At 41.6% G+C, this 13,895-nt stretch overlaps 1 protein-coding gene across 1 annotated transcript; it reads right to left on the bottom strand.

Moving 5' to 3' along the window:
• Positions 1-321: 321 nt before the first annotated feature.
• Positions 322-13,328, bottom strand: SHMT2 (serine hydroxymethyltransferase 2). The gene is given in 13 exon segments (XM_061557345.1): positions 322-1,463; positions 2,220-2,292; positions 2,294-2,328; positions 2,462-2,617; positions 2,891-2,990; positions 3,084-3,249; positions 3,640-3,779; positions 3,943-4,065; positions 4,195-4,276; positions 4,783-4,983; positions 5,366-5,445; positions 5,586-5,783; positions 13,239-13,328. Coding segments are annotated over 13 exon segments (1,533 nt in total). The 5' UTR covers positions 13,290-13,328; the 3' UTR covers positions 322-1,335.
• Positions 13,329-13,895: the final 567 nt, after the last annotated feature.

Genomic DNA, 13,895 nt, shown 5'->3' with positions numbered 1-13,895 from the left:
GATTCTTGAATCTCTCTCTACGGAGCTTGCCTGTTTTTTTTTTCCGGGTACGAGAGGTTTCCACTCATCTGAAGCGAATCACGATTGAAATTGGCCAAACACCCCACTGTAGCAAGACCCTCATTAAAAAGTAGATGCTCGAGTTAGGCTTCCCATGGTAAAATGCACTTACACGATTTAAAAGTGCATATTTATCACATTAAGGCAATATCACCCATTATGCGTTGCTATTTTCAGTTGTCAATATATTATTAGATGAAGCCCTTCTCTTATCTGACCAAACATCACCAGGTTTAGTCTCTTATAAGAACAACACAATGACGCATTTCATAATTTTATTTGCATGATATTCGTCAATATGCATTTAAAACACGTACAAATGACAATCACCGAAGTCGCCAGTATTTTTATCTGGCTCGTAAGGCGAGTTTCGTTCTCATGTCATGGATGCTGGGCTAAAATGGTCCACCGCCAGTATCACCTAAAACTTGAGGATTCAAACATTTAAACAAAACCATGTTTGCATGTTGGTCTTAATGTGTTGTGTCCATGAAATCATGATTGTATTACATGTATTTTTACATTGACATTCCAGCAGCTAATGTATTGCACTACAATACATGAACAGTACAGATTTAGTGAACTATGGGAACTGCATCTCTAAACATGTATGCACATTATAGGAAGTGCATACATGTATTGAACGTTTGCATAGGTCTATATACTAACTGCAATTTAATATCAGCACAAGCCAAGAACGAAACAATAAAACAATTGCAACTTTTAGTAAAGCACTGAATGGATCACTTTGAACACAACACCATCAATCGTAATGTGTTTTACATTCGGATGCGTGTTTTTATCACGTGTCTTTGTTAATACAGTAAGTTATCTTGATGAGCTTAAAGAAAATGCCTACAACCTTATTAGTTCCAAGCTTCTTATGCAGCAACAATTGTGTTTTATTGTGGAGCAGTAATGGTCAATATGAATGAGCTATGACAAATTTAAAATATCACCTTCTCGATTGCATTAGAATTACATTAAAAAATAAACTCTGTAATACCCAAATACGTTAATGCATTTTCAATTTCTTATAAGCGTCACTCATGAGCTTAATTATAAGTGAGCTTACTAACACTTTTCACTTACAAAATCTAAATCAGTTTCTGAAACTTGCTGGTGATAGATGTTAAACGCATATCAAACATCAAGCTTTAAACAAATGTGAATTGTAAATGTAGGTTATGGTAAATGAGTGGGAACTGTGCTCATTTGTCATGATATAAAGCAGGCATCTGTGAACATATCCTCCCCCTTATCTTGTTTCAGACCTCAATGGTCATCAAACCCTGGCATGGGAAAGCTGCGTGCAAACTTCTCCACTTGCACCTTCAGCTCTGTGACACGTGCCATGGTCTCGCCGTCAGACAGTAGGTTGGCTCGAAACTCCTTCAAGTTTGCTGCAAGAGCAACCCACAAATAATTATCAGTACAAATGCCAACCAGGTAAAATTCCTTTATCATTAAAAACACATTCATTAGATGTTTTAGTTTATTAGTATCATCGGCAGCTATGCTCAATCCACTGTTGGATAAATGCCCCCCCCCCCCCACCCAGTCACCATCCCACAATTTTGGGATGTCATAATTCATCTCACACATGCGCATAAGCTGATGTCATCGCTGCATCTCCACGATGGTCGATATCTAGTCTCGATGTCAAGGGACAAGAAAACAAGACTAGGGGAAAACTATATCTACTCAAGTGTCAATTCAAGTCATGTGTGCATTTGGTAGCAGGGTTATACCGTCATAAGCAGCCCTGATATATCCACTGCTGGATGACAAGTGTGAAACCATTCCTCACTGTCCTTCACATGAGCTGATCTCACCAACTCCATCTGTGTTGGGCATCCTCCGTGAGCGTGCTCTCTTCTTTAGTTTACCATTCCATCAGTCTCGTCCATTGGCCATCGTCCCTTCTCGCGGTGTCCTGCCCAAACTCCCTTTTCTTACCAATATATCGAATTTGTGTTTGTTATTATTCCATCTTGTTCTCCGAGGGCCACATTTCCAAATTACTAAATAATGTTTTCTCCCTTTATTGATGCCATATGCCATCGCATTCTGATTTCTATTTTAATCATTTTTTTTCGAATGGTTTCAAACAGTTTATGAGTTTCCAAAGCAAATAGGACTTGTTTATTTTTACAAACCTGTTTTTTTCTTCACATCGCTGGCAATGGCAATTCCTTTGTCAATGAAGTCCACCACTTTTTCAAAGTCCTGCTTCCTTAAACTGACGAGACGTCAATGCAGGGGCACCTAAAATGAAAGGATTGTCGGTTTTCAACTTTACACAAGATTCTAGCCGGTCCACAGCGATAAAACGTATTCCACATATCTGTGTTAGATACCCAACGGAGTCCACATTGCATTAAAAAATGACTTGGCTTACCCAGCCGCAGCCCACCGGGTGTGAGTGCACTCTTGTCACCCGGGCAAGTGTTCTTATTGGCAGTGATCGAGACCAACTCCAGCACCCTCTCGGCCCGTGCTCCGTCCATCTGCTTTGGCCGCAGGTCAACCAGCACCAAGTGATTATCAGTTCCTCCTGCAAACAAAAAGCATTTTCATTTAAATAGTATCGACTGGTCTTCCCTAAACAATACTAAACAACGTCAATTATGACTTTTTGATACTGAACAAAACCTAAAAAAACTCTTTGTAATACAAGGCCACAAATAAAACTATTTCCCATCTTGTGGAATATGAAAAGGCAAACATAACAGGACCAAATACAAAAACAGCATTAATAGCAGTGATCATTTAACCCTTCAAATGATAATGGTATGTTGTTTAAAATATGAGGTTAAACCCAACGAACCTGACACCAATGTATATCCTTTGTGAAGCAGAGCTGCTGCCATAGCTTTGGCGTTCTTCAAGACTTGTGTCTGGTACTCCCGGAACATGGGCTCCGCTGCCTAGAAAGCAATAGGTATGTTGAAAATTAGTGTCAAAAATGTGCACTCCTTGTGACAGTGCAGATGAGTAATGCTGTTGTCTGGATGCCGCACCTGTTTTAGAGCTACAGCCACGGCAGCAATAGCATGGTTATGGGGACCACCCTGAAGTGATGGGAAGACCGAAAAATTAATGCGGTCTTCTAAATCGTACATAATCTGGTTTCCAGTCTTCTTGTTAACCTCCTTTACTCCCTTTCGAAAGAAGATCATTCCAGCTCTGGGGGGAAAAAAAACATATCAGAAGACCGTTTTGGTAATTAAATGGTATGGCCAATTTGCGTCAAACTCACAAAATGCATTATTTTCCATTTATAAGTGCTAACAATCAATTTGAGATGTTTCTAATTAGGACACGTTTTATATTCTAGCACCCTGCTATTTTCACAGATACATTTCATTCTAGCGAGTCATAAATATAACGGTGAAGTTGACCTTCAGCACCCGCAGTAGAGATAATTAGTTGACTTTAGTACTCAAATTAATTAAATACGGCTAATATAATTAACCACAGGGACACACGGAGCCCATGGTTGAGTGAAAATTGTAATGAGGTCTGCAGCCGGACACACACGTGCATGCACATTTATAATTGCAAGACCACACTTACCTAGCGCCACGCAGTGTCTTGTGTGTGGTCGTGGTTACCACGTCAGCATGCTCAAATGGGGAGGGGATAACGCCAGATGCTACCAGCCCACTGATGTGAGCCATATCTGCCAGCAAATATGCCTTCAAGCCATCACAGATCTGATTGCATCACAGCAGGAACAGGTTGAGAAAACAGCAAGGTTAGGAATCACTTTGTGCAGCTCAGAATTTTAAACAAAAACTAAAATCTTCAAAATGTGAAAGTAATGCATAATATGTCCCGTTGAGGTGAAGTGATGGAACTTGCAGGCCTTTGTCTCACCTTGCGCATGCGCTCGTAATCTATTAGGCGTGCGTATGCACTGGTCCCGGCGATGACGAGCCGTGGCCGAAAGAGTCGTGCATTCTCCTCTAGACGATCGTAATCAATCAGACCTGTGGCCGGCTGTAACACACGCAGGGTTGTAAATGGTACACATGGCTTGCATTACAAATTAGGAGTCAAGGCTACATTTTCAAATAAAAAGAACACAGCATTATTTATATAAATCCTATAGTTCGATGCACTACTCACGTTGAGCCGATACGGCATTGACTCAAAGAAAATGGAAGTCGCGGATATGCGCTTGGCATCCGTCATGTATCCATGTGTCAAGCTGAAATAAGAGACATCGCTGAGATACAATCTGCAAAACTGGTACCGTAATTATTTTTCAAATATCGTTATGAGGCACACTGCAACAGTATATGCTTGGTTCTTTTGGTAAAGTCACGTAGATAGAAAATAAAAAAAATAAAAAAAACCCACGATGTTTCGATCGTAACACAAGCGATCTTCATCAGGCGGATGAAGACCGCTTGTGTTGCGATCAAAACGACGTGGGTTTTTTGCTTTTATTTCATTTTTTATTTTAATATTTTCTTCCTGTCTACGTGACTTTACCGAAAGAACCAAGAATACGAATTCCTGCAGTCACGAAAGTTTTAAGCCAAAGTTTACACTGTAACAGTGTCTATATATCTGAAAGCAAGCCAAGCATTAATGTAATCACAGCAGAGGCAATATGGAGTGACTTCTGAAACACTATTTGGCAGACACTGCATTCAGATTAATGTGCATATGTCGACATTGGTGTGCACCGCAAAGAGCTGCATCTCGTACTGTCCGCCATCGGGCAGGTCCAACCCCATGATGCGGTCGTGTGGCTGAAGAAGAGCCGTGTAGGCGGCGAAATTTGCCGGCGAGCCAGAGTAAGGCTGCACATTGACACCCCATTTCTCTGGGTCCAGCCTGTATGCGTCTAGAGCCCTCCGCTGGCACAGCAGTTCAATCGTGTCCACTACCTCCGCTCCGCCGTAGTACCTACAATTGGACAACATGGATGTGCATAAAAAAGATGCAAACAATTCTGGCATGCATATCCAACTAACCAAAAATCCCTCAATGATATTTTGTAACATGTAGAGAAGACGCACTGTAATGTACGTGCATTTACTATCGCAAGTTGTGCTGGAAAGCTATCCAGTGTTTCCGAGTTCTACTGGGTATTGTTTGGCATGATGTCTGTTTCGCACAACAGTTCCTAAACAGGATCCCAAAACATTGAACAAAATGTTGTACGTTATGCCAAAAAACGTGGTACAAGCCAAATAACATGAGATATAAGTATAGGTCTTATTTCTTAAACATTGAATGTTTATATAAAAACAACCAAAAAACATGGCAACACAACATTCAATATTACCTCTTTCCTGGATAACCCTCAGAGTACTTGTTGTTCAAGCAGGAGCCAAGAGCTTCCAGTGCAGCCTTACTGCAGAAATTCTGCAAATACAACAACAATGAAAAATATGAATACGTGATCAACCTTTGAGTTGTTGGAATAAATTAAACATAACTTAGCTTGAGCCCTCAGCATGTGCAAGCCAACATCACACCCACAAACTCAGGAGTCTCACGAGTACCTCCGATGCAATGAGCTCCAGTCCACGGCACTGGCGGTCCTTCTCAGCTTGCACGAGTGCCCACATCTCGGGATCGCTGTCCACCAGGCTTTCCTGGCCAGTCCAGCCAGGCCCCTCGGCCATGCTTGACCTCGCCTGTGTGTGCTGGCCACGTGATGCTAGCCATGTCAGCGATGTACGGCAGCATTCTTTTACTGGCTGCAGAAGGTGGACGGTACAGCACACGGTTGTAATTACCAGATATAAATTTGGTGGCGTTCATGAACAAACTCTCATTAAGAAATACTAATTTATATTCCCGAGGTGATAATCAAAAGAAGGTGAATTAGATCATGGATCCTAGTCATTGCATTTCTTTTTAATTCGCTAACTGCTACACTATAAAAATATAAACCTATAGGACCCAAATAATTGAGATTATTCATCACTCAGCTTTCAAAGCCATGAGAACTGCTCCTTTGATAAAAAAACATTACTTAAGTATCTTATAAACGAGAATAGATGTTAAAACGCCAAACTGAAACCTTTTACAAGGAATCATGTCTGCATTAACCACAATACTTGTGGTCAGAATGCAAAACAAAACACTGATAATATATGCATTGTCTTTGAAATGGATTGGTCCACACCAGAGACACCTTTCTTTTAAGCCTCGTCTCAAAACAGTGTGAGACCAGAGGATGCCAAAAGGCCTTTTGGCATCCTCTGGACGCCAAAAGCTGTCTCTGGTGTGGACCAATCAGTTTCCAAGACAATGCCATATATTATCAATGTTTTTTTGTTTGCATTCTGACCACAAGTATTGTGGTTAATGCAGATATGATTCCTTGTAAAAGGTTTCAGTTTGGTGTTTTAACATCTTAACACCTGTTTTGTTGCCAGAAATAAGGGGAAAACCTATTCTCATATTTTGGTACTGGAGGTCCCATGATGTATTTTATAAATGTGCATTTACTGCTTAACACTATGTTTAAGAGTCAAGTAACATGGGAATAAGATCAACGCATGATTTAAACAATAGTTAACAGACATTCTGCATGATTACACAATGTAACTGATGCATCCTTAATCAACACTGAACGGACTACAAATAGTTTTCAACTTGACTGCTAAAATCTAAACTTGTTTTCTACATGTTTTAGGTACTAATTGGCAGGTGAAAAAAATGCATAAATAAACCAGTAAAAAGGTAAAATTAAAAAACTATCGAATATTTGACACCACATGTTATTCAACACCACATATACAATGTATACATTAATCTATTACAAGAAAAAATACCTTTTGTTAAAACGCACATTTTATTACTATGCATATCATGACGGCAATACATGTCATGTGTAAGAAACTGTTCTGTTGCAATAGATAAGATGTTGCTCTTTCGCCCCAATAGGAGAACACAATTCAGGAGAAAAGTGCTTGAGAGGGCAAGCGCATATAAACGTAACTTTACACAACTTTTACGCGGCCAGTACAAACTGCTGCATAATCTGTCGATAAAATCAAGTTCAAGGTAATGTCAAAGGTCAACTTATCTGTAAAGAAAGCAATGCAACTGCACAGCAACTAGTTTGATCAAATAATCCATGTTGTGAATCACAATAAGACTCGTTATGAGGATGCATTTATATAATTGACATTTTCTCACAAGTTACTGCTCAGTAGATTAAGGTGATTTTTAATCCTTCAATTTCGTTTCAAACTTCTCACAGGACAGTGAAGCAATTTGACACTTCCATTATAATTTGTAAAATACAGTACTTAACATTTGAAAATCCAATAGCACCATTCTGCTCATATGAAACTTACACCAATTCATCAGAGGTATTGCATATATCTTTCTCAACATCCTTTTCCTATTAAATTGTGTTTTTTCTGTTACCAATTAGCATATGCCATGAACAGAATGGTCAACACTGAATTTGGGTACAGTTCAAACTGAGATAAGGTTATTTGTTTTCCTGAGCCTGCACTTGTGAATTGAATAGAACATCACATTTCACATGCACACCAAAATAGTGCAATCTACATAACCCTTGACCACTGCACATCCTAACAAAGTGGCACAAAAAGCTCGGTCGGTTACTGACTATCTGCAAAACTCTAAACTATATAGTATAAAATGAAGGAGTAAAAATTTGCTTTATAGCTCATGTGCTGTTGATTCAAAGTTTAACATTGATAAAGCCAAGAGGATAATTATATCACACTAGCTTGTTAGCCCGTCCTAAGACGGAAGCTGTAATATTAAAGATGTAATTAACGTTTTATTGTGTGATTGTTAATTTTGTTAGGAAATGTAGCACGTAAAGACATTTTTCTTAACTTATGAAATTAAATTAAGGTCTTTGGAAGATTTCTCGGTATACGATATTTTGTGTGAAACTCTTATCACTGTTAAAAAGGTTTCCCTGTAGTTGACTATCGTTGATGAACACTTTGATCCGCTGAGGATATTTTGATCTAAACAGAGCCACGTACAACTGGCCATAGGAAAATACGGGTTCATTGAGATAAATACCCACATTTTCAAAAGTCTGACCCTGCGACTTGTTGATCGCGGAGTGAAGTCACCCGTTCATGATTATTAATGAGGGGGGGAGGGTCCATGTGGAGGACCCCACCTGTTCATGATTATTAATGAGGGGGGCTGGTCGACGTGGAGTGACGTCACGCGCGTTACACACATACATTCTTGGCTCTTTATATTAGTAATAAAAAAACAATCCTCTTCTGGACCCAGACAATTATTTACACATACAAGTTTATTTTTTCAAATGAATGCATTTAGTAGGGACATATACAGGCCTTTTATAAATCCACTATTGGATGAGGGCCTCCTGTGGACCATGGGAGTTATGTGGCCATACTTCACCACACTGCTCAGGGCAGGCTGGTGAATGCAGGGGAGTAGCAAACAGAACGCTGAATGTCGCTGCAGTGTTAGAGATGTAATACTTTTGTCAATAATTTTGTGTATGTAAATGGAGTAATATATTCTACTTGTAAGAGGGCAATTGGAAACTTCGTAAATCGCAACACAAAACGCATGCATATCATCCCCAGGGGGCTTGGCCAGTGAGCACTCGTGATTGGTGGCTCGAGGGGAGGGCGTGGTGCCACCAGCCACGTGGGTGATGAACAAGGACACAAATGAACCTTATGGCGGGACCCCGGGGTCCCAAATAAACGGAATTCAAAATCGTAATTAATGTATTTTTTTTGGTGACTCCGTCCCACCGTGCACAAACGTCGCGACCCACCTGGTGCGGATCATTCTGTTGTCATGTCGTCCAAGCACAGCAGCGAGGACGAATGCACAGAAGAGCTAAACAAGCGAATGCACTCCATCAGGATCATAAGTCTTATCCAAAGCTGCTCAAACTGCCTACATGACCCAAGTACTTTATTTGATCCTTATGGCAGTACCAAAATACTAAATGGCCGAGGCAATTAAATATTTTATTTCTGGGACACTACTTTTTACAGGAGTGTAGTTAACTCTGCGACTAGGGTACCAATCAATCTAAAATCAGTGCTACTCCACAATGTTGAAACGCAGCGAGGACGATTGCGCTGGAACCCTGAACGCTCATATGCACCATCGTGGTGCATCGTGTACAGCTCGTCGAGATGAGTCGATTGCCGCATCGCCAACCAACAGACTAAAAATTACTGCATCACGGACATTATGCGAGAGCCGGGGTACCGCCATAAGGTTAATTTGTCATAACGGTATGCATAATAGAGTGAAACTGCTCTCTTATCTTCATTAATATTTGCGACCTACCAATGTCTGCAGCCAGGATCAATCGATGACAATTCTATTACCTGCAGATATTTAACAGATGCGATGCGTTGCACCGTTAATTCCTGTTTGATAATATTTCTCTTGTCCGTATGCATCTGTGCAGATAGGTATGTTTTTGCGGTTAAGCCATAGTCCCCACATACCGCTCGTATCAATGCGGATAAGAGGAGCGGCGACCCACTACTCTGTAGAGTAACATTGGTATAAGCGCCTGGTTACAATATAACCAGCGCATTGACAACGCGTACTATTTTATTTACTGTTTACAAAGTGTGTTCACAAATCCACACTGAGAAACACGATGATTGACAGGTGTAAATTATGTTTTCGATTAGGAATTTAAAGTGGTACTGCAGGCAGGGCCGAATTAAGATTGTGTAGGCCCCTGGGCTCCAGGTACTGTGAGGCCTCCAGTAATATTTTCAAAAGGAAAATAATTTAAAGAAAAATACGATTTGTTTTTTACAAGGCTAACAACAAATAAAAATGCAGCATTCACAAATGAAGGAACTTTTCACTTCAATCTCTGGAGGCCCTCCAGCTGGCGGAGGCCCCTGGGCTGCGGCCCCTAAAGCCCACGTGCCTTAATCCGGCCCTGACTGCAGCCAAGTAGTTTTCAGTTTTAAAGGCATAGTTTAACAAGACAACACTTGCCACCATCCTTCAAACCCATTGGTGAAAAAATTAACCCGTAAAAACAAAGTTTTTCACTATAAATCCTTTATATGCGTGTTCAATGGGCCACAACCCAGCCCACATTGGTGTGTGAAACGGGTGGCTAGAGTCCTCTCGTCCTCTGGCTTGAGATGGCTGCCACCTATTGGTCAGATGATTGCCTGCCACCATTAAGCAATTGGTAATTAAATATAATAATTTATTTTTACCTAAAAAGTGTACATTTTTTGAAAAAAATTTTCACGAAAAGAAATTGTCACGCACAACGAGTCTGTGTGCAAAATGTCAGCTCGATTGGATAACGGGAAGTGGGTTAAAAAACGACAGAAAGATTTGCACGGTCGTAAGCGCGCAAGCAAGCAAGTGAACTTAATATAAAAGATTTAAAAAGAGCAAAGTTTTTGTTGACATTATAATATAATGTTTATGCGAGAGCCGGGGGCTTATGGGGTCCTGCCATAAGGTTTAAATGTTTTAACCTCTCACATAAACTGCGTTGTGACGTCATTTTATGTCTGTTGAAGGCGAATGATACGGCAATCTATTCCTCTCGATGAGCTCTACACGATGCGCTAATCAAAGTTTAAAAGTTTAGTTTATGACTACGGTAATTTTGGCAACGACGTGACAACAGAATGATCCGCGTCAGGCGGGTCGCGACATTTATGTGCGCGGTGGGACGGAGTCGCCAAAAATCAATTAATTACGCTTTTGACTTCCGTTTATTCGGGTCCTGAATGTGCCAGACATTCAGGAATAAATAACAAGCGTTACCCAATTATCACACATATTTTCTACCCTTGCTCTATAGACCATAAATATCCGTGCAGTGCTTTGCACTCCGGTACTAAACTGCCCGTAAATACATACCATTCATAGCCCTTCAATAAACCAAAGCCGTTCTGTTAACATGATAATTGTATTGACTTATTCCAACACGCTGGGTCAGTGCGGGTTGATTCAGTGGGGACCCATGACCAGTCCAGATAAAACTCGCCACTATTACTCTCATATTTTTTCCGGCCTAAATGCATTTTCCTGTTTGTCACTATTTACAGAAAGTGCTATAATTCGCTGAGGCCTGGAATCAAACTCAGATCGCCAGGTTCATCGTGCACTGCGCCACCACCACACCCTGTTCACACAATATTAGAAAACCTTGGATACAGCATTATACAGTCTGGGAAAACTTCCCGGGATGTTTCTGTGAGTTCATGTTTAGCACACTCGACTTGAAATCCAGGTCACTGGTTCGATCTCCTGGTGCGCACATAAATGAATGGTCAACTTTCTTTAATAAATGGGTACACCATTTAGTGGATTGGCAGACCATGTGAGGTTGTGTAAAATGTGGATACTTTAGTCTCTTCAAAGACATTTGGTCAGTGTGGAAGAATCGGCCAAATAAAATACCTCCTAGAGCTCCATTGTTGGCAGTGGTGCTAACAAGTCAATGTCGGGCTACACCTTAACGTTTTATAGAAAATGTATTTCAAGTGTGAACACATTTTAATCAAACCAAAAGCCTAAAAACCACAAGCACGTTTTAAAATGAAAAACCAAAATATCTTGTGCTATCGATCGAGAACTGGTTTAATATAACAATCTAATAAAAGTGGAAATCAATGTGTATGAAATCATGACGGGGAGGGGAGGGCCCTTTTTGGAAGTGGTGGGTGAGCGGCTGGAAGGCGGAGGGGGGGAAAGTGGGCTGATGCAACTCTGCTCGCCTTGCATAAGCCGGCTTTCCCTGGCCTAACGCCTCGGGGTCCCGTGGGTCACTGGTACTCGACTGGGATTGTGTGGCCCCTCGACATTACTCTGGATCATCTTCGTGCATTCCACGAACCTGACTTACAGAGGGAAGCCGTCAGGTGGGAATTTCCACAGCGCCGAGTTTGTTTAAGGTGCTGTTTAGAACAATGGTGAATGTCTGTTAAAACGGCAATGAAACTTCTCTTCTAGATCCAAGAGTTAAGATGAATTGCAAACGTTTAGATAAAAACGTTTCAACAAATTGCAACGTTTTGAGAGGGAGACTGCTTCAATTCGATAGTAATATTGATAACGAATAAACTAAAATCAATTGTTTAATTTCGCTTTAAGTGAAAGGGCCATTGAGATTGACAATTGCCAAAACAACAGCGCTAATTACACAACATGGTCCAATAACGTGGCGAACATGGCAACTTCGTTCGCTGTTGGGGTGATTAAGTTGTGTTAAAAGTTGATGATAGAGTTTGTGGTGTCCTGTCGGTCAACGTGGTCCAGACAGCGATTACGATATCCTACAATGCGCTAGGATGCTTAAGTTCGGGATCAGCATGATTAAGCTAATGACCCTCACACCACCATGACAATCTTTCCGCATGCTGCTGCATGCTTACGATAGGTGATGTGAATCACCTTATGATTGTCATTAACGTTTACACAGATGACAAACAGATTAAGGGATGCTATTGATGATAAAAATGTCATTTCCAGCTCACCCGGATGATTTATTATATTACGATTCGCTGGCAGCGACGACTAATGGTCCATAGTTTAGCCTGTTGATGAAGAAGAGCTGCTGATAACGATCACCATCTCACTCTTGATGATGATGATGATGGCAATCTTGCTGCGACCCCTGGCCACCCACTCAGCATTCACCGCACGCATCGCGCCGACGTCAGCAGCATCGCCACCACGTTTCACGACTCGCTGCCCCCGAGGCACGACCACGTTAAACGCGAAAACAACACCTCGCGGCCACCCACAGCAGCAGCAGCACCAAAGACCCAAAGACACCACCCCCAACATACCCCATAGCCTGAGCAGACTGTTGGGGCAAGTGCTGTCAGCGAGCACCTATTAAGGCCGGGCACGGCACACGAGTGGCCAGCACCACGCACGACCGCCTTTGTCTCCCCAGTGGCGATGTTTGACACACCGCGGCAGGTACTCATTTTAGGCCGAGCCAACCTAGGCGAGGCCCAGGACCGGTTCAGATAATCGTCACCGAATGGGAATCGAACCCGTGTGGCCGGGTTTCGTAGCGCAATGCGCTAACCACTAAACCGCCGTTCTTGTAAGACTGTCAGTATGGTTGTGTTGTTGTTGTTGTTGCGGTGTTGTTGTTGTGGTGGTGGTGGTGGTGATGGACGCGACCCCAGGCCACCACTCACCGCGCAGAGCGGCCCCAGCAGCAGCCGCGACACGCGGCTCCTCGGCACCATCCTCCCCGGCCTCGTGCTGCACGGCACTGCGCATGCGCACACAAGGCTCCGCGTGTTATAAACCTCGCCCCGCCCCCACCTCCTCCTCCTCCCAGCTGGTCACGCCTACGTTAGTTATACAACATCATCATCATCACCTTCGAGATTTGAAGCTTTCGTGACTGCAAGGATTCATACTCTTTAGGGTTTTTCGGTAAAGTCACGTAGATAAAAATAAAAAATAAAAAATAAAAACAAATCATAAAATGATAAAAAACTATAATGGAAATAAAATAAGAAATCACGACGTTTCAGATAAGCCCCTCCCACTTAACTTGTATTTAAGAGCCTGCCTCTTGGATTTTTTCCTCACTTGATACAGTACATTTATCTGTGACGGTCCCATCTGATGACGGAGACTTGTGTTGCCTCCGAAACGTCGTGATTTATTATTTTATTTCTATTATCATTTTTAGCATTTTTATTATTTATTTTAATTTTATTTTTACCTACGTGACTTTACCGAAAAAACCTAAGAATATCATCATCACTATCATCTATCTTGGTGGACAAGTGCTCATCCTTGCCGGCGGTTTGTGTTTAATGATAACGGCACAACTCCACCAA

The sequence above is a fragment of the Lethenteron reissneri genome, chromosome 23 (genome assembly GCF_015708825.2).
Source record: "Lethenteron reissneri isolate LAM-NWPU_2019-01 chromosome 23, ASM1570882v1, whole genome shotgun sequence".
Classification (NCBI taxonomy): Eukaryota; Metazoa; Chordata; class Hyperoartia; order Petromyzontiformes; family Petromyzontidae; genus Lethenteron; species Lethenteron reissneri.
The sequence above is the reverse complement of the archived record's forward strand: the minus strand, read 5'-3'. Positions and strand labels throughout refer to the sequence as shown.